This window comes from Salvia hispanica, chromosome 1 (assembly GCF_023119035.1).
Source record: "Salvia hispanica cultivar TCC Black 2014 chromosome 1, UniMelb_Shisp_WGS_1.0, whole genome shotgun sequence".
Lineage (NCBI taxonomy): Eukaryota > Viridiplantae > Streptophyta > Magnoliopsida > Lamiales > Lamiaceae > Salvia > Salvia hispanica.
Window position 1 is genome coordinate 5,202,793 of NC_062965.1, and position 21,820 is coordinate 5,224,612.

The following is a 21,820-nucleotide window of genomic DNA, read 5'->3' on the forward strand; positions in this document are numbered from 1 at the left end:
CCACATGTTCTTCTCAATCATATTCTTCTCTCTTGCAATCAGGCAATTAAAGTAACACAATGTTTGGTCCACATCGATTCAGCATAATTAGCATGAATAAAGTAACACAATGTTTGGATCCACTCAATTTCACCTCTTTCTCAACCATCCATGATATTTCCCTCACTACATATTTGATCTTCACCCACAGCTACCATTCAACCTCCAGTCATGTTAGGTTTGCTACTCACTTCTCTCATCTATTTCTTTCTCACTTAATTGTATGTGTGTTTTGTCCAAGTTCTAGTTTTTAGTTTGCTTCGCCTCTGATTGATTTCCTTTCCAGCATCTATGAGTTGCAATTTTACAATTTCAATGTTGATTCCATTTGATTTTATCATATCTGATTTATTCCATATCTGACATTAGTGGATCTACATTGTGTTACTCTGTTTTGTTGGACTGATTTTGTTGTTAGGAAATTCTGTTTTATAATATCTTGAAAGGTAAATCCGCAACTTTTTATTATTGTTCCTTTTTTTTGTGGGTTTAATTTTTTGGTTTGCTTGGCTTCTATTTGTGGGATTATCATAAGGAAGACCAAATCACCAATATTAGGTGTCCATATGATGATGTTCAGTTTTTAATATGGTAAAGGACATATTTGCATGAAGACCTTGTGAGATTGTTACGGACTCAATTCCCACCTCGGTTGTAAGAACAACTGATATGGGGTATATAGATTAAATGGACTCTCTGTTCTAACAGGCTAGTCTTTTGGGTATATCAGAGACCATTTACATTATTACATAATAGTAGTACTAGTGAGTATTTAGTGACATCTTTATGCCAAAAACATCAGTTTCAGTTTCTTTAACTTGATGAAGATTGTGTTATTATTTAGAATGTTATTAACTTTTGGAACTAATCTATGGCAGATAATCAAGTTCCGATGTTGGCAAACGATGGTTATCGCCAACCGCTTCACAGGCTTAATCGATCTCAATGGTGGATTTTCGTGGTATTGAACATCGTATTTGTTATTGTTGGTCAAGCTGCAGCTGTGCTGTTGGGAAGATTTTACTATGATCAGGGCGGAAACAGTGAATGGATGGCCTCTCTTGTCCAAACCGCGGCTTTCCCTATTCTTTACATCCTGTACCTTTTCCTCCGCTCCCCTGATAAGTCGTCCACCAGTTTATCAGCGCCACCACCTTCTACGCGCCTGATGGCCTTAATCTACATCGTTGGTGGCGCCATTATTGCTGGAGACAACATGTTGTACTCCATTGGACTGCTCTACCTCTCTGCTTCCACTTACTCTCTCATCTGCGCGACGCAGTTAGCATTCAATGCACTTTTCGCCTTCTTCATCAATCAGCAGAAGTTCACTGCTCGGATACTGATTTCAGTCGCACTTCTTTCGTTATCTGCTTTATTGCTCGCCACCAATGATGGCTCGGATGGACCTTTGAGGGCCTCCCGGGGAGATTATATCCTTGGAGTTGTCACAACGCTCGCAGCTTCAGCGCTGTACTCCCTCATCTTGTCCCTCATGCAGCTGACGTTTGAGAAGGTGCAGAAGAGGGAAACTTTCTCGGTCGTGCTTGATATGCAGGTTTACACGTCGATCGTGGCAACATGTGTCACCGTTGTGGGCCTCTTCGCCAGTGGAGAATGGGGGACCATAAGGGGAGAAATGGAAGGGTTTGGGAGCGGAGAGGCTTCCTACATCATGACACTGGTGTGGACAGCCGTGGCGTGGCAAATCTCTTCTGTTGGTGTGGTGGGACTGATATTTGTGGTGTCGTCTCTCTTCTCGAATGCTATCAGCACCCTCTCTACAGCAGTCACGCCGATTGCCTCTCTGGTTGTCTTCCACGACAAGATGAACGGGCCAAAGATAGCCGCGATGTTGCTGGCATTTTTGGGTTTTGCTCTTTACATTCGTCAGAACTATCTGGATGATCTTGAGGCGAGGAAGAAACAACAAAGTGAAGAGTGTGATGAATTTGTGCAGTAATTGAAGTTAACATATTGGTTTATTAGTCTCTTATGCAGTTGTAAAATAGCTAGTGTGCAGTGTTGTGCTAAGCCTTAGTTTTAATTTTTTTTATTTAACTTGACAGAAATAAAATAATTTTGATTAGAGATGTAGCACATGGCCACCTAGTTTGATTTATGAAATCTTAATTTCCCAGAAGCTCAAGATTTGGGTGTCACAATTTCATTCCCTCTTTATTTGACTAATTTAGCTTTGTTTCCGCAAATTCAATTGTGATTGAGATATACAAACTTCAATTTTTCCAACTGTATTCGCAATAAATTAGTTTCGACATCTATGACCCCAACAACCTAAATATCCCAAATTGAATAAACACACCAAATTCCACCCTATAATTTGGTGATTAAAGTTAGTGTAAAGGAAGTGAGTGATGAGATGCTTTATTCTACGTGTGTTTTAAAAAATTATGTAAATAGATGTGTTTATCACCAATAGGATAGTGATAAAATGTAAAATTATATATTGTACAAACTCAAATTTCCTCAACACAGCTTCAATACAGTTTCAATATAATATCAACACAGTGTAAAATTTCAAGATTTTAATGTCAACAAAGTATAACACAATATCAACACAACGCATCAATCATTGACTACCGTTGAAATTTCGTTGACATTTTCCCGTTGATGTTTTTTTGTGATCTGTCGACATTTTTCAATGGTCCAGATCATAGTTTTGAGTTTGTACAATATTTAGAGTTTTCCTTTGATCACATCCCATCACGAATATCCATAGAATCCATAATTTGTGTCAAGATGGTAATGAATTTTTAATTCTTATATTTTTTTTTCATGCAAATAAAATGAATTTATCATTCAATTACATCATCCAACAAGTGGATCGAGTACAATGAATAATGAAAATGATAATGAAGATTTGAAGCGTTAAACATCCACTAATCCGTTTGAAATTTAAAAACCGGCAAGCTAAATCTGAACCATGATATCATTATTCCTTTAGGAGCAGCACACTTCGTTTGATTTCTAATCATGTTTTCTTCTTTGGTTGAACGGTGAAATTTGATGAATTTAAACTGAAACTTCGTTTTCATTGTCCATAATTACTTTGGTCCATATCCCGTGGAACCAATTTTACTTATTACTACTACAGTTGTAGTACTTTTATTTTATACTACTATTTTAAAAGAAAAAGCGATGATTTATCTTAAATAAAATTTCATTTGTTCCCTAAAAATAAAAATTCTTACTCTTTTAATATGTCCCCTAAAAATTGAAACTTTCTATTTAAATAATTTTTTTTTTCTCAAATTGGATGAGACTCATTTCCACTAAAGATTTTTCTTCCTATTCTTTTTCACTTTCTCAAATTTGCATTAAAACTCAAGTCATTTCCAAAGTTGTTATTTTTAGGGAATGGGGAAGTATGGTTTTTTTACAAAGTCATAATTAGTTCTTTGCCACATTAATTTCGATTTATAATTTATATTCTAATCTAAAAAATTATGGAAGTGACCAAGAGGCACAAGAAGTTACTGATTTAAAATTATGCTTAAAATGTACATAAATTTTTGTTTATGGAGTACTACTATACTATCTTAACAATATCTCGTAGAACATTACCATTTTGATCAACAGCAAGGAATGAGGTGTTTGAAATGAACTACTACCATGTTATAACTTATAAGTATGAACCTCATTTATATATCACCTTATATTTGCGTTATAAAAAAAACTATAGTGATGAGTTTGTGTATAATTATGTTATCCATCTATTTGATATAGGAATAAAAGCAAATACGCACTAACGTGCTATTATGATCAAAAAAATAATAAATTATAATGAGAAGAAAATGTAGATCCTTACATTAGACACTTTCAAATGACAGCCATTACCCATGAGCATAAGTTAGCCATCAATTGAAAAGACAAAATAATTTGTTAATGATAGTAGATAGACTAAATACAGACCACAAATAGCATCACTATGAAAAAGCTAAATCCACTATATTTGTACTTGATGTCATAAAACTCATAATTAATAGTTGAAAATCCAATTAATTTGAGTTAAAGCATTGTCAAATCTTCTACTATGTGTGAATCCCTTGATGCCAAGTGCACTTACTTATGTTCACACAGGAAACAATAAAAGCTATTTAATTTGTGTAGTGGGATTTTTGAGAACCCACTCATCTTAAGAAACTTTTTTATACATAAAAAATTTATTTATCAGTAATTTATTTAAATGAAATATTAACGTGTAAGAAACTATGTTTGTCACAATATTCTAATCTTATGCAGTCAAATAGGAGTAGTTGTTTAGAAATCACAAAAATATGAAAACCGAGGTGGATTTGAAAATGGAAAGTTAATAATTTAGTACCACTATATAATGAAACATTATCTTAATTATGTTTATTTATTTACTAATATAAAATGCGAGTCCAACGGAATTGCAATTGGAGTAGCCGTCTAAGTAGATTGTATGAAATATTATACTATTAAATATCGTATTGGATTTATTCTGTTTAGATTAACTAATCTAACATTATAGTATTATCATTATTTTATGATTCTGGAGTCTGGTTTTGAATTCGTCAGATGTAATTAATATTTTCTAGCTAGTTTGTTTGTGACTACCGTGTTTATTTATCTATCCTTTGACTTACTAGTTAATTACTGCTATAAAAGAACTTCATTTCGCTTTCCAATTTAATTGATTTGAGAATCAATCCAAGAGTATCGATCAATTTTAAATGAAAATTAGAATTAGTCAATCGCAATAAAAAATTGACGAGAAGGCAAAAATAGAAGAAGAAAAAACCTTCTTTGGGGCCAATGACAAGACTTGTGATCTGAAAATCATTGTAGTATAGTACTGTAATTTTAACTGAATTTTTTGATAACTGTAATATAAAAAATTAAAAGTATTGTTTATATGTTTTCTTATAAGAAAAACCTCCAAGATTACGTTGCGCAAATTAGTTAAATATTTTCTATAAATTAAAAAAAGTCATATTTATACGATCAAAAAGTATTCTGTAGTATTTTTTAATTAAGGAGTATTCAGTAGTCATATTTATAAGTAAAATGCTTTATCCATCGTCAAATATTATTTAAACTACTCTTGGAATGTTATTCGTTGGCTTTTGATTTCATATAATGAATTAACGACATTTGAAAATTGAAAGTTCAATTAATTACAGCATATGTAGCTATCGAACGCTTTATCTAAATTGGTCTTAATTATAGGAATAAAAGTACGTCATTTATTAATATAATTCCAATTAACTTTTAATTAATTTTTTGAGTCATCGTCAGCCAACGTAATTGGATAGATTTTATTTAATTATAGCAGGGAAAGAAGAAAATGTGACTGATTTTTTGGATTAAGGCGAGATATTTTAAGTAATTGAGGTGGTGATATCGCCATCATTATCAAGATTAGGTGATGCATTTTGTAATGAATTTGAATGAAGAATCTCTCTCTCTCTCTCTCTCTCTCTCTCTCTCACACACACACACACACACACACACACACGCACACACACAATTGCTGTATAAATTGTTTAGATGAGAGGTATTAATCTGAATGACCTGTGCTGTGCTCACCAATTATAATAAAAGGTTGTATTGTCACATTGTTTTGGATTCAAACATAACTAGTGCCAGTTGTATAATATTTCCCTTTTTTATTCAAAAAATAGAGTTAGAGATGATTAAGAAATTCCTAATAAATCTTTATGAAATGGTAAATTGATATGACATCCTCGCATGATATGAACTAATAAGTCAAAACGCTTTGAATGGAACTTTTATTTTTACATTTTGCAGTCTAAATTCATAATACTAATAGCTAATATCAACATATTTCTGCCAAAACAAATCCAAAAATTATAGTTTCGACCCAAATTATCATAACATAGTTTGAAAATGCAACAAAATCATTTATGTATCCCAATTGCAGCACATCTTTAAAGCCTCCAATGTAATAGAAGCTAAATTACAATTAATATTAAAGTGATATATTTATGTTACTAGTTCAGTGAAGAGTAAGCCAGCAAAGCAGCAATGTACAGTCAAGATCAAGAATTCAATACAACAACTCCTCACCTCATTTCCACACCAAATTTAACACTCAACACACCTAAATCTAGGTGTCTCTCTCCTTTTTTAATTATGAATTGGTGAAGTGTACTATTACTTGAGAATGGACTTGACATAGTTCGGTTAGTACTATAGCACTAATGTATTTACATTGAAACTGAATTATGCATGGTGTCTAATTAATAGAGTCATTTACGATTGTTTCCAAACAAATCCTTTACTAGAATCTTGAATTAGCAACTGAAAATTTATGCTACAAAACAACAAGAATTTATTATACCGCGAGAGTCTTGTAATCGTATTCGGTAATAAGAATCATTCTTGCATCATATTGACATACCGTAAAAAATTGATAGTGATGAATCTATATTTAGAATTCGATCGTGCACTAAAAACTAATAATACAACAGTATTTCTATCTATAATTCAACAGTATTTTGGTGTGATTCCAACTCATACTATGTAGTATAACCAGATGTGTTGACAAAAACTTCTAAAAAAAGTGTCTATTTTGTTTTTAATCCATTGATTGCGTTATTTCTTATTCAAGAAAAAGTTCAATTGCAATTTGATATTTTCGTCCTATTCAATTAAAAATTCCTCTCCACTAGTATATTTTTGTAGTTTAGTGACCAAACCATAAAGCACTAAAATTTAGAAGCATACCACTCTTTAAAACGGTGCCACATATTTCACTTTTAATCCAAACAAATAGTTTGTCAACCCTATCAATAATCACACTCAAAATTCAACTCTAATAAGATCACCTAATTCAAAACAATCCTAATGCTAATTCACTTAGCCCCTCCGAGGGCATTTTCGTAATTTTATATATCACGAAAATAAATAAATCATCCCCAAAATATCACTATATTCCTTTTCCCCCCCTTTATTTTTCCCCAATTCAACAGTGACTTTTTCCAATTACAAACCAAAACAAAACGGTCACAACACGAGTTGCGGGGCAAAACCGTAAAATTAGAGCGTCGTAATCGGCAAAGTCAAAAGTCAACGGCGAATGAACTCAATGCCTTGAATTGTACCTCCCGAAATCGGCGAGCTTCCGCGACCGGTTTTTGCAAAACGACGCCGCTGCGGAGAGATGAGGCTTCGCCGGAACCCTCGTCTCGCCGGGGAGGACAGCCTCCGGCGGAATCCCCTTCTGATTCCACTGCCGGCTCGGGCTGGCTCGGACCAGAGGACTCAGGCAAAACGCCAATCCTGAGAGGCTCCGATTCTGGCCGCCGCCGCCTCCCCTCCGCCGCGCACGCGCCGGAGTCCTCCGCGGCGTCTGCCTCCACCCCTGTGACGACTCCGACGAGTAGCCGCTCGATCCTCCGTGGCAATGCTCGTCCTCCTCCTCGTCGGAGCATCGCGCCGGCGACATTCCGCGGTCGCGATTCCGGCACGATCTCTGCTGCGCTCCGATCGAGCTCTCGTCCACCGAGAACGACCGAATCTGCTTCCTCCGCCGCCCGGGGATCATGCTGGAGAACCGAAACGGTGAATTGGAGCAGGATTGACCGGAAACCCCTTGATCCGAGCTCGAATTGAAATCGTGCTTGTCAGATTTCGATCTGAAGAGACCTGAAAACAGAGACGAGAATCTGCCGCCGCGGTGGCCTTTCCCGTGGCTAATATCACCCACCGCGGCGGGGGCATGCTGCGGCGTGGTGTAGAGGCTCCGCTCGCGGCCGTGGATTTGCCAGGTCGCGGCGGCGGCGTCCGTCGGCCGGCGGGAGATGTAAGGGGAGACTGATCGCGGGAACGAGAGAGGCGGTGGATTTTGCTGCTGCTGCTGCTGCGATTGCTTCAGCGCCTGCGCTTCCATTATAGCGAAGAGGCGGTCGCGGAGGCAGGAGGCGCAGACGCCGACGCTGCTGCTGAGATCGGCGGCGTGCTTTTTGCACCTCATTTTGTGTGTATTTACAGCTACAAACAAATCAGAGATATCTGTATATGTATATGTATGAATCTATATAGCTATCTAGAGGTCTAATGGAGAGGAATTTGGAGGTAATCGCATTATTCTGTTGGGTAAATCATGCGTCTGTGTGTAAATTCGGAGGATCTTTGATGAGCAGAGTGAGGATTTGTCTTCTTCCTCTTCTTCTGCAATTCAATTGTGTGTTTTTAGAGAGAGAAAGACAAGAAATGCAGAATTAAGAGCAAACTGGGTTTGTCTTTAAGAGAGAGAGAGAGAGGGAGTCAGTAAACAGTACTTGCACTAGTGGGGTTGGGTTGTCAAATAGTGTTCCAAGATTTATCGATTTATTAATTCATAAACAAAATACTCCTATCTACGTGGATCAATCCAATATATAGGAATCAAAATATATAAGTTCATTTCTTAGAAAATAAATTTAGTATTTTAAAATTCACAATCGTGGCAAATTTACTTAGTCAAATTACTAAAAATTTAACTTCATAGTAATAACTAAACGGCTCAACGCCTAAATCGCATGCTTTGCGTTGAACAATGATGAAAAGATTTCCTTCTCTGTGATGAATTAATTGCCTGGAAACAGCTGACTGCTGATATATTTGATTCCATTAAAATGGATGGAATTAAAGAATACTTTCAAGGTGGCCTTCGGTTGCTACGACTAATTATCATGAGATTATCCATCTAATATTAAATTGTGAGATTATTTTAGTTGGAGGGTGATGATATGACTAATAATCATGAGACAATTTATCTAGGATTAAGTTGTGGGGGTCAATTTTATAAACCAAACATAATACGTATTTAATCATGAGATTTAGTCTTATCAACCGAACACCCCCGAAATATTTGGCCAAATAAATTGAGATGTTAGACTTGTGTATAAACTTATATATTCAAAATAATAATGGAGAAAAAGAAAGAGAAAAGTACTTAGTCTGATCTCACATATAACCCAAATTTAAGCTATATATCGACACATCAAGATAAGGTGTACTAAAGTCTAATGACGTTTATAATCGATATTCTACCGATGTCTCTTTAGTCGTCATTCATTAGGAGTACTAATTTTTAAGCATATCTATTTTGCTACAAATACACATGTAAAATTATTATCATGGTATTTTAAATTGAAATTGAGTTAGAATTTGTAAAATTATCGAAACTCAACCCTTGATTTTAACATTATCCATAGACTTTGAACTTAACCACACAATTGAGCTTGACAATCAAGTTTCTTCACATCAAGGGCACCTTAGAAAGCGAAAAGCAAAATTTTCACATGATAAACTATAATACCTTTACATTCAAATTTTAATGTTTCGTTATAAGAAATATGGATATAATTACGTGCGAAATCGTATGCTCCTCCGATTATTTTAAAGTTTTTACTAATTATGCAAATTAAAATGGGATTATCTATGCAACACAATTAAATGTTTGGAGTCACAAAAACGAGCAAAAAAATTTATATAGTCTAATAAATAATGAATATTGACTATTAAGATTTAAGGAAAAAATAGAAGGTGAAATGTTCAAAGTCCTTTAATGCTACGGCAATTGGCCAGGTCTGAATTTTGAGCTCCGTCAAAGCACCTTGACATTTCAAATTTGAGATCGTTAGATGATAATTAATGTTAAAAAAACACTATATTATTTTGTGTTTGGATATTTGGTTTTGGGTGTTTTATTTTCTGGTTTGAATTTAAAATTTTGATTTGTCTATAAATTTGGTCTTCTTTGCCGTTAAAACATGGGTACTACTTGACTCGTACCACACACTTCGGAAGATTTGGAAAAATAGTTTAGATTTTTAATTTAATTAATTATAATTGACAGCAAATCGATGGAGGATTACAGAAGTTTCGAAATTTAATTATTGTTGAGCAGATTTAACTCTGACATCCAAGGTTATTGAAAAATTATTCCCCATTAGATCTGAGTCCTCTATTCTATCATAGTTATAATCGCATTAATAAAAAAAATGTCAGTATTTTCTCCCAAAATTGTAAGCCAAAAAAATTAAAAGCGTGGGTTTTATATAATACACTTTACTTAATCAGGTTATTATATATGAAGTCATTTATAATGGATGGACTAGGAGTTTACTTGCATTAATGATCATTAAATTTCTTAATTCTCTTATAGTAATAATGTAATAGCGGTCAGACTAATTTGGTGAACTTTCTTAAGACAACCATAATTTATTTAGGCTATACTCTAGCTCTCTTATACTGAAATTAAATTAACTTGCATTAATGTCTTCGCTATACATGAGTCGTCAATAATTTTGTGGTCGAAATAATTATAAGTAGTACTACTATTATATTTATTTAAATTGATTTTTCATAATTAAAATACGTACTAGTACTATATATGTAAGACATGTGTCATTAATACTTTCAAAAAAGTGTCATGCTGCCTCATGCCGATCATCAATAAAAAACAAGAGACGTCATGCTTCAAGTTAGAGGATATGTTACTTGCTAGCCCCAATATTTTCTTAAAAAGGAAAAACCATAAAATAAAGTGGTGAAATTCAATATTGTATGATTATTTATTCAGCATAAAGTAGAAGCAAAAGCCACTTTTGTTTGTTCGATAGTGAAATAAGGCAATAAAATTTTACTCATATAGCATGACTGCCATATTTTATGCTATACATAAATATCGATTTTGATGGATTTCATCAAAGATTTGCCATCCACATGTAGCGCACTATTCCGAACTTTGCACAGCCTAATATTAGGAGGAAATTATTCCATATACATATTCTGATGGAATTACGGTCAAATTGTCCAAAATATTTTAGAAAATTTGTTCAAATTCTGATACATTCATAGCTTTGGAAATTAGATTGACACGTGTTTAAAAAAAATTGTTTGATTTTATGAAGAAAAGTAAAAAGGAGAAAGTGAGTGGAATGTGAGACTCATTTAAAGTATTAGTTTTATATTGGATTTTGAGTGTAAAAAATTGGTGGAATGCGAGGTTTGCATAATAAAGTAAATGATTCTATAAATCGTGGACAAACCAAAATGGCAAAATGGCTCTTTAAATGGTGGACGGAGTATATTGTTTATATTAAATAAATGATGTCGTTTTCTTTATACATGAACATAAAACATAATTTAAATCATTGGGAGTGAATGAAGTTCACATATATTTTTTCGATTATCATATCAAATGCAATTTAACAAAAAAAAATTCAAGAGATAACTAGGAAAAAGTTCAAATTTCATTATTTTTCTGGTAGTGGGATAAATTTTAATATGACGTGGTATTTTTGGCAATTATTCCTATTTTTTTTATAAAGAAGTTATGCTTTAGTATCTACCATAAAATAAAACGCCCCAATACAATTACATACAAATAAACTTTTGTTGCACTACAAGAGTTGAGTTTGGGCAAACATAATTTTCAAACGCCACAATATAAATGACTTACAATTGAACTTTTGTTGCACAACAAAAATTACGTTTGGGCAAACAAAAGACAACTAATATGTCACAATGTCTTCAAAAATTTCAACCCACCCAAAAATGACTAAGTAGAGTACAACAACATCAAAAGTTTGCAAACTAATGAAATGGAAGCAAAAAAACCCAACAAAACTAGGTAGAAGGCAAAATATGGACAAAATATCACTAGGTAGAAGGCAAAAATATGGACAATCATTTTTCCAACTCTTGTTATTTTCAAAATGGAGAAGGAAAAAAACCCAACAAAACTAGGTAGAAGGCAAAATATGGACAAAATATCACTAGGTAGAAAGCAAAATATGGATAATCATTTTTTCCAACACTTGTAATTTTCAAAATGGAGAAGGAAACAAACCCAACAAAACTTGGTAGAAGGCAAAATATGGACAAAATATTACTAGGTAGAAGGCAAAATATGGATAATCATTTTTTGCAACACATGTAATTTTTAAAATGGAGGCACTACCCCACATGATACAATTGATGAAAATATGAAAAGGGTGAGGCATGACTTAGCTAGCTTGTGCTTAAAACCTAGTCTATGTGTTTGCTTGATATTTACAACACCACATATATATTTTTCAATATGTTGTGTAATGTGCACACTCCATTCATCTTGGGACTTTGACTGGATACTAAATACCATGGGACTTGTATTTAAGACAGAGACAACACATCTACAAATTAAAAAATGAGCCTATATGTAACTTTTGTACTACATGACTAGAGAAACTAATTTATTATAGTTGATGTCTTAAGCTAAAACAATTTGACTGCAAGCATTATAGCTTAGCATTGGTATTTATTCTCTTGTAATAATAGTAAAAGTCGAGGACAAGGAAGGATTATTAATGCCTAATATCGGTTATCCCAAATTGAGTAATGAATATTCTTGAAAAAAGTCATACTACATAGAATGGTAATAAGAAAGGTTAACAAAATTTAGTTAAATCCTTACTTGTCCTGCATTTTATAAAATTTGTATCATGAATTATGAAGTTTTAAAAAATTCTCAATTATCAATGATTATTTTTTTGGAGGGAAATTCAATGCTAAATGGTGCACGCCAGCACGAGTGTAAAGTTTTGGTGTTATAAATTAATAGTGACGTAAATGTGTACTGTTAATGAGACGACATGGATATATAACTAAATAATGTCGATTTGAGCTTAATAAACTAAAAATACTAGCACAAATTTGATCAAATGAAGCAAATTGAGAATTGTTTAAACTTATTAATTTGTCATTTAAATTTTGTAAGGGGTGAAATAGCCAACATTTGATCAAAATTTATAATTTTATATTCACTAAATCCTAATAAAATTATCATTTATTCACTCCTCATTTCCTTATGACAATCGACTTTAAATAATTCGAAACTTATACTATGTGTTTGACGAAATATAATTATTAATTTTGGGTAATTTACCAAGGTAGCTTGGATTATGAACTAGCATGATGTCAGTCCAAAGGCAGATAAAAGTTTGTTGAGGGAAAAGAATTTGATTCTACATATTACATGTGTTATCTTATTTATGATTTCCAATGAAATAACTTTATTCTATTACTAATTAAAACTCTTTCAACATTTTCTTGCGTAAATTAGAACAATCAAAAGAGCAAGAGTTAAAGTTAGAATGATGAAATATATTTACGTGTCTCAACTACAAATGAAACTTGTTATGTGTATCATCGTCTTAGCAATTGGTTGGTACCCATGTCTATCAAATGAGAAAAATATCCATTACTAATACTTGTTAAAATGAAAATATATCCTATATATACAATGTAGTAGTATTTCAATTACATTGATATTGGTGTCGAATGTCGGTGCCATCATAACTTACACCAAGTCTATTCTATATAATAATGGTTATATGTGTTATATCATGAAATCTATAAAGAAATAATCAGTATATCAAAATTATAATGAAATTTTAAATAGAGGATCTAATTAAACGATGGTCTCATGTCATGCCTAGGCATAGGTAATTATAAATTGTTTTGTAAAGTTGGTAAAATAAAATTATACTCCACATTATGTCGATGTGGTGAAACACCATTTTTTGCTTTTTACTCTTTTCCTAAAGTGAATAGTTGTTACCACGTTTCTTTCGTGACAAATCAGCACCCATTTATCTAAAAAGGTTAATTAGTTAAAACACAGCTTTTTAAGATGTGTGTATGGTATACCAAAGAGACATGCTTTAAGATATGAACCCGTTATTTATAATTTGATAAAAATTAATTACTCTAATATTTGGTACTCCTTTCGTTCCATAATAGATGTCACATTTTTCTTTTTAGTTTGTTCCACAAAAGATATCACATTTCCATTTTTGGAAAAAGTTTTCTCTCACATTAATATAAAAATTATATTTTCTTTCTCCATTTAATACATAAAACAAAACCTCCTAAAATCTCGTGTCATCACACAAATGTGACATCTTCTATGAGACGAATGAAGGATATAGTATATTGTTAAAAGTAAAAGGTTGTAAATAATTTTATTTCCTATATATTGTTAAAAGTAAAAGGTTGTAAATAATTTTATTTCACATAAAATAGCTTGATAATTTGAATTTCGAAATATACCATAGTAAGGTCTAATGACATGGCCTCCTACTACATTTTTTATTTGCCACTTGCACATACTTTACATTCACACGTTCGAGATGATTCTGGTTTTGATCGATGGAGAAAACCTTATTAATCGAACTGAAATAAACACGATTTCTATATGAAGGAGATCAAATTGAGATGAATCTAGCTTCTAGGGGTGCTTAATCGGTTCTCCGGTTCTCGGTTAACCGGAATCGAAACCGGAACCGGCCGGTTAATTGAGGAACCGAGAACCGGAAAACCTGTTCCGGTTCCGGTTCCTATTTTTTGAAAAATATCGGTTTCGGTTAGAACCGGAATCGACTGGTTCTTAAACGGGAACCGGATTGCATTTTAATTTTAATTTTATTTTATATTTTTTAAAATAATATTGTATACATCATGTGTGTATATGTATATATATGTGTGTATGTATGTTGCTATGTGTGTGCGTATATGTGTTGTGTGCGTGTGTTTATACGTGGTTGTGTCATTGTGTGTGTGTATATTGCTTTTTTTTGGTTAAATGTTGTGTGTGTTCATGTGTCGTGTGTGTGTGTGTTTTGATATGTTGTTAAATGTGTGTGTGCATGTGTTGCTTTTATATTTTGCATATTTAGGTTGTTTCTTTTGTTTGGTTTTATATTTTATATTCCTTCTGTTTGGTTTTTTTTATTATTAGATAGTACTCCTTTCGTCCCAATAAATATGAAACGTTTGCTTTTCGACACAAAATTTTATTTAGTGTTGTTTTGTGAGTTAAAGAAGAAGAGTAAAGTAAGAGAGAGGAAAAAGTAGAGATAAAATTATTTCTATTTTAAGAAACATTTCATTTTTAATGGGACAACGCAAAAAGGAAAACGTTTCATTTCTAGTGGGACAGGGGGAGTAATATTTTATGAGTTGATTTTTTTAGGTATTGAATGATATATATTGTCGTCTTGTCGGTTTGTATTGTTGTAAGTTTTTTTTTGAAATTTTAGGTATTTGATATATTGAAATTTTAGTTATTGGATTATAAATATTGAATCATTTATATCTTTATTCAAATAAATTTGGATTAAATATTATAAATCGGTTCCGGTTCCGAACCGAAATCGACCGGTTCTTAACCGGAACCGATCGATTCCAGTTCCGGTTCTGAAATTCATGAAAATTTAAAATCGATTAACCAGTCATCCGGTCCGGTTAAAACCGGAACCGGCCAAATAAGCAGGCCTACTAGCTTCTATCAATTGATTGATGGAAAACCTTATTAATCGATTGTATAAAGGAAAATATCAGATTAACTACCCCTACCTCCTCAACGACAACCTATATATGTACATGCCGTTTAATGAATTTATAAATATGTTTTTGTTACTTGGAGAAAACTTAAACTATCTCTTTAACTTTTAAAATAACATTCAAACTAATGGCGTTAATTATAAATTCTTTTAATCCATTCAATCAAAAAGGCCTATTAGCTCAGTTGGTTAGAGCGTCGTGCTAATAACGCGAAGGTCGCAGGTTCGAAACCTGCATGGGCCAATTTTTTCTATTTTATATTTTTATATTTTCGTGTTGTTGCTATGTTTACATCCGAATGGGCTTTAGTAGTGGGCCTTAACATTGGGCATGGTTGAAATTGAAGAAACTAAAATTGTTGTCGATCACTAAAACAATGACATTTTTATAACAAAGTGTATTTATTTAAAGACTACTACTAGTATTATATTCGACATGGTCAATTGATGGATCTGCATTGGCCGATGGAACCCCGTTGTGGAGTGAGATTACGAATCTTGTCCGGCTCGAACGCTTGAGGACCCTCGCTCTCTGTTCCGGAGGGGGGAAGTGTTCGAGAGGCTTTCCGTCTGCTGGTTGTGCCACGCCTCTGTTCGGTTTTCCATACGGGGCTGTGTGGAAGCGATTCCGAGAAGCTGCGTTGGAGAAGAGGTTGAGCAGCTGCACAATCTAGCATTTCAGCTGCATCAAGAGAGACAACCTGTAGCAAGGAGTCCGTTTTTGGCTGTTCTCGGGCAACACGTGATCCCTCCAATTGGGATGGCACATTGGCACCGAAGCACTTTCACAACTCATTTGCCTCTTCATTGGCTGCAAACCCGACAAGTCACTTCTAGTAGCCGGGTGAGCCCCCCGTCACGGTCAGAATCTCCGTCTCCGTCGGAACAGCCTCCTTCAAATCGTTGGCGTCTTCTTCATTATTCGTTGAGCTCTCCATGCACGACCACCATTTCCCTACATTCATTCTCCGGAGAAGGGTCATGTCCAGGTGCTTTCCGATTTCCTAGTAACCCTTCTCTCATTTACCAGCCTCGTAGGGGAGGGGGGGTTGCTTCCAGCTTTGAAGACCATCTCAAGATTCGTACGCAGCTCCGGGGTCCCGAGTTTTCCCCCGGATCTTCCTCTTCCGACATCCGTGGAGTCGCCGGTCACGCGGTGTGGCGCCGCCGAGGGAAGAGGGGTAACGGGTGAAAAAACAGAGGATTGAGGCTTAGAATCAAGAGGAGGTGGGTGGAGGGGAAGTGGTGGCGGAGTGGACGGTAGGAGGGGATGAATCGCCGGCGAGTGGAGAGTCGAGAGAGAGTTTTTTAGAGAGAGAGAGAATTTTTCCCTTCTTCTTCCAGAGGGCAACTGCTAGGTTCCGAATAATAAAGCCTTATTTCGAGCTCTTCTTGAGGACGTTATAAAACGAGACTCGTCCCGCGCACGATTCAATATAATAGCAATCTTAGCACCGCTAGATATAAATTACCATTACCCAATATACCAGGTTTATTGGGTTGCGAAAAACCCGCACCATTTGATAAGTCAAAGTAGTGCATAATCAATACCGTATGCTCAATGCTAACGTACATTGATTAAGAAAAAATAATTATCAAGACCTCGTCTTTCAGTAGATAGCATAAAGACTTGTCACGCTGTTAGATCCAATCCAGTGCTATACCACACCAATGTCATCTTATTTCAGTAAGACTTAGAAATATGCGGATTGACCAATCAACCTTTCACGATAAGTAGTCTAAGCCTATCTGGGTTGTGAAATTCTTATTTTTCTTTGTTCAAAACTGACCGTGTTACCTTAAAGTGGACGACGCCCACAACCGGTCTACTAAAACAAAGACTTAGACTTTGTAATGTTACTTATACATTTAAACATGCAATAGACATCCATTAAATGTAAAACATAACAACATTACTACAACAAAAATAATCTGTTTTATTCCTTGGAAAATAAAATAAGAGTTTTTATAGTATTCAATCACTAGAAAGGTGAGTATACAAACTCTAACACGAAGAACGGCTCGCCTCCGAATTTTTTGTCTCCGTAGATGAACTTTTCAACATCTCCGGTCGAGAGGTTGACTTTTGCGAAGCCGGACACTTATGAAATTATTTTTAACATTATTTAGTATATGATATTTTCAAAAAATAAATATGAAATGGTTCTTTGCTTAAAAATAGAAATAGTTTGATACAATAGAAAGAGTAATATACTTCATATTTTAATATTTCATTTATTTTTAAAAGAATCACAAAAATTTGAAAAACCTCCTCCTATATGTATAACTATATTTTTACATGGATTCTATAGTATCAAACCCATATATGGATACATGGATTAAAATATTTTTTACCATTAATATATTTGAGACAGTAAATTAATTAAATAAAATTAGAAACATAATAAACATGAAACAATTAATCATGAAACTATTTAATCAAAAATTATAATGTTCCAATATTGATGCCACAATCAGTGGAATCACAACACCGCCATTTAAGCTGCAAAATTCTGCATTGGACCACACATGAGATGAAAGTTACACGGGTACATGCAAGTTGAACCCAAGATCAGTACTATATTTTTCTTTAATTGGAAAATTAGCTGAGTAGTTATCCACCCTCTAATATAGCAAGCAATGACACCACTTGACACCACTGTCCAAATTATAGATGTTTTTATTACTTGATATAGATATGATAATGAAGAAAACTATATAATATATAAACCAATGGAATTAAGTTTATAGTTATATTTCTGTCTTGTAGTAATGATTGCTGCAATACTCCAATTAGATTCTTTAATTTGGTGACGGATCGAGAAATGTTTTCTGGAGGGGCGGAATTTCTTTACCTTATGTACGTCTTTTGATATCTTCTCTAACTCGACCTGCTACCTTCAAATCTAAATATGACCCGAATCCGTTAAAGATACGATATAATATGGGTTGACACGACACGAGAACAGCCTGAACCCAATATTACACGATTAAAACATGATATTACACAATTAAACCTAATTTTAAACTTGATTTATATGATAAAAATCAATTTTCCAAGATTTAATCCCGACCAAGTTTATTATTCAATTTGTAGGCCCAAACTTAATAAATACTTCAGTCCAACTCAAATTAGTATAGTCCAGCCCAAATACCTATTAAGTATAAATGCCCCAAGACTTAGTTGAAACTACTAGAAGTAAAAATTCAGTTCAATGAATTCGAATTAAGCATGTGTTGAATTATTTCAAAACCTACTAGAAGTAAGTAAAAACATACTGTAGTTTCAAGGTACTACGTAGCGGAATGAAGTAATAAATCTACTACAATGAAATAAAATAGGTTTGTAATGAACACCGAAAAAATTTACACATCAGCGAATCTCATAAAAAAAAAACAATTCAATTAGGTGTATCTAATGGCCCTAATTTGGTATTTAACTCGGTCTTTAAAATTAGTTCATTATTGATCACCATTCAATAGTATTATATTTAATTACATAGACAAAATTCATCCAGAGTTAGTTTCTGCCCACTAAATTACAAACAAAAGTCCAAAACCATCAACAACGTGTAAATATTTTTGGGTTGGTATTTGTTTTTCACACCTAGAGGCTAGTAGGTTAGTTCGATCCGTACTATACTAACAAGTATTCATGTTTACCCACCCCTACTAAATGAGCTTTTTAATGAATAATTAAACCGCCAACTGTTTGGTTTCCAAGATTATCTTAGTCGTAGGGGTTAGCTATAACTAAATATCTCATGATTTTGAGTTGTGGGATTGATTCTCATGAACCAAACACACTACAAATTTAATCTCAGATACAATATTGCAAACTGAAACCACAACCAAGATCTATAAACAAGTGTATAAAATGGAAATTATACCATAACCAGAATCAAGATCATTGAGTTTCCGTACAAGAAGAGAGCTACCTAGGTTTTTGTTCACAAAAATGAGTTGTGTAAGCATGAAGCTCCCTTTGATTGATCTGAGCAACCTTGGAGAAAATGATTCTCCAAAGTGGGAATCAACCAAAATCCAAGTTCGAGAAGCCCTTCAAGAATATGGGTGTTTTGAAGCTACATTCAATAACATTATTCCTCTTGAGTTGAGGAAATCACTTGATGATGGGATTCGACAACTTTTCGATCTCCCTTTAGCCATCAAACTACTCAACAAAAATTCACCCAAATCTTACGATGGCTATGTTGGCAAAAATGATTACGGTCGACTCGTGGAAAGTACGGGCATCAATGGCGCCCTCTCGTCTCACGCAGTCGACACCTTCGCCAACCTCATGTGGCCTGATCAAGGCAATCCCACTTTCAGGTTTAATCCCTTTTTTGTTTAATTTATTAATATTACCATCTTAATGACCTTTTTAATACATGTCGATCTACTAAAAAGGTTAATGTTGCTAACTTTTGATGAATCGACTATTCAGATTCATATAATAGTTTCTCGTACGATACTTATGTAACTTTTGGTGAATTGACTATTCATATTCATATAATAGTTTCTCTTATGATACTTATGTACTAGTGCTCTACATAGTTTCATTTTCACATTAATTTTTGTTGAATATTATTTGTGTTTATTTGCAAACATCAATTGTGGTGCATTGTACTCTAAGTTTTCATCTAACATTAAATTTTGACTAAAAATATTGTGCATTAAGACAGATTATTTTCTTCTTGATTTTACTATTGTAACAGCAAAGATATACAATTATATTACGAGAAACTGTCTGAACTGGACAAGATTGTGAGGCGGATGGTGGTGGAGAGTCTTGGACTGGAAAAATATATAGACGAACACATCAACTCCACGGACTACCTCTGTCGTTTCCAGAAGTACGAGGCGCCTCGAACGCCTCACCCAGTGCAAGGACTTTTTTCCCATGCAGACAAGAACACCATCACCACATTGCATCAGCTTAATCATGTTAACGGTTTGCAGATTCTTACCAAAGATGGCAAAACTTGGATCCCTGCAGATCCAACATCACTCGATTCATTCATTGTCATAGTCGGGATCTCTTTCCATGTATGTTACTAATATCCTCGTTTACAAAAAATAATCTTATTTTTTTATTTATTAACAACGTACTCAAAACATGTATTTCCTTCATTTGACTAATTTCTCATTAAAATACGCGTCATCTACTGTTGAGACTATTTTTTCATGAATGGAGATCATAATTTTTTTCATAATTTTTTTTGCCTTTTCATTTGTAATGAATCTCGTAATTTACTTCACCGATACGCGTAATTTACAGGCATGGACAAACGGGCGAGTGCATGCTCCAGTCCACAGGGTGGTGATGAGCGGGGATGAAGCTCGGTACTCTATCGGATTGTTTTCGGTTCCGAAAGAAGGGTGCGTGATTAAGACTCCAGAAGAGTTGGTGGATGAAGATCACCCTTTGCTCTACAATCCTTTTGATTACCATAGGTTCCTTAATTTTATCTACACAGAAGCTGATCATAGTCGGGCTTCGCCGAATCCTCTTAAGGAATATTTTGGAGTCTAAATTTCATGATTATCAGCTTATATGCCTGATTGTTTGGGAGTTTAATTTCTTCCTAATCTATTTCTATAATAATAGAAGCTTCTTATGCTTCAAATAAATGTGATAGTCCAGAGTCTTTGTCCTAGCGGCAAGGGACTTAGACATCAATGTATGAGGTGCCGAGTTCGAACCCTCTTTACCTCAGTTGTAATTTACTCATTTCTTAGGAGTTTATTTGTAATTTCCTCCTTCATATAGGAATTAATTTTTTTTTAAATAAATAAAAAATAAATAAATTAATGTGATAGATAAGCTCATTTCTGGGTTTTCTTTGTTGGTTCTTTCTCGGATCGTGAAAGAAGATTCGAACCACATATTAGATAGATAGTATATATTTGGAATTGTATTTATTCATAATGTTGAAATACATCCTCTTACTCTCCAACTTTCTATCCTCTAAAAAATTATTTTTAACATTATTTAGTATTTGATATTTTGTAAAAATAAAATACTTCATATTTTAATATTTCATTTATTTTTAAAAGAATCACGATTAATTTGAAAAACCTCTCCTATGTATATAACTCTATTTTTACTTTTAAACTAGTATCACAATTCCCACCCATATATATGGATACATGGATAAAGATATTTTTTAACATAGATATATATGAGACAATAAATTAATTAAATGAAATTAGAAACATAATAAACATGAAACAATTAATCATGAAATAATTAAATCACAAATTGAAATGTTCCAATATTGATGTCACAATTAGTGGAATCACATACCGCCATTTAAGGTGCAAAATTCTACATCGGACCACTTGAGATGAAAATTACACGAGCACATGCAAGTTGAACCCAAGATCAATAC

General features: G+C 33.8%; 3 protein-coding genes and 1 non-coding gene across 5 annotated transcripts; 3 read left to right on the plus strand and 1 right to left on the minus strand.

The window, feature by feature from the left end:
* The first annotated feature begins 57 nt into the window (after positions 1-57).
* Positions 58-2,188, plus strand: LOC125214008 (probable purine permease 11). 2 transcript variants are annotated; one of them, XM_048114843.1, is made up of 2 exons: positions 58-217; positions 918-2,188. In XM_048114843.1, the coding sequence occupies exons 1-2, from the start codon at positions 211-213 to the stop codon at positions 2,000-2,002; spliced, it is 1,092 nt and encodes a 363-aa protein (XP_047970800.1). In that variant the 5' UTR covers positions 58-210; the 3' UTR covers positions 2,003-2,188. The 2 variants fall into 2 exon arrangements, with proteins under 2 accessions (XP_047970800.1, XP_047970807.1); XM_048114850.1 differs by lacking the exon at positions 58-217 and adding an exon at positions 271-485.
* A 4,589-nt stretch (positions 2,189-6,777) lies between these two features.
* On the minus strand, positions 6,778-8,339 carry LOC125208294. Its single transcript, XM_048107879.1, has one exon. It carries the CDS (start codon positions 8,021-8,023, stop codon positions 7,133-7,135), a length of 891 nt encoding a protein of 296 aa, XP_047963836.1. The 5' UTR covers positions 8,024-8,339; the 3' UTR covers positions 6,778-7,132.
* A 7,253-nt stretch (positions 8,340-15,592) lies between these two features.
* TRNAI-AAU lies at positions 15,593-15,666 on the plus strand. Its single transcript has one exon. It is a non-coding gene; the product is annotated as a tRNA-Ile (tRNA).
* Positions 15,667-19,307: 3,641 nt separating this feature from the next.
* Positions 19,308-21,211, plus strand: LOC125202502 (probable 2-oxoglutarate-dependent dioxygenase AOP1). Its single transcript, XM_048100907.1, has 3 exons — positions 19,308-19,757; positions 20,144-20,474; positions 20,707-21,211. Exons 1-3 carry the CDS (start codon positions 19,381-19,383, stop codon positions 20,959-20,961), a joined length of 963 nt encoding a protein of 320 aa, XP_047956864.1. The 5' UTR covers positions 19,308-19,380; the 3' UTR covers positions 20,962-21,211.
* Positions 21,212-21,820: the final 609 nt, after the last annotated feature.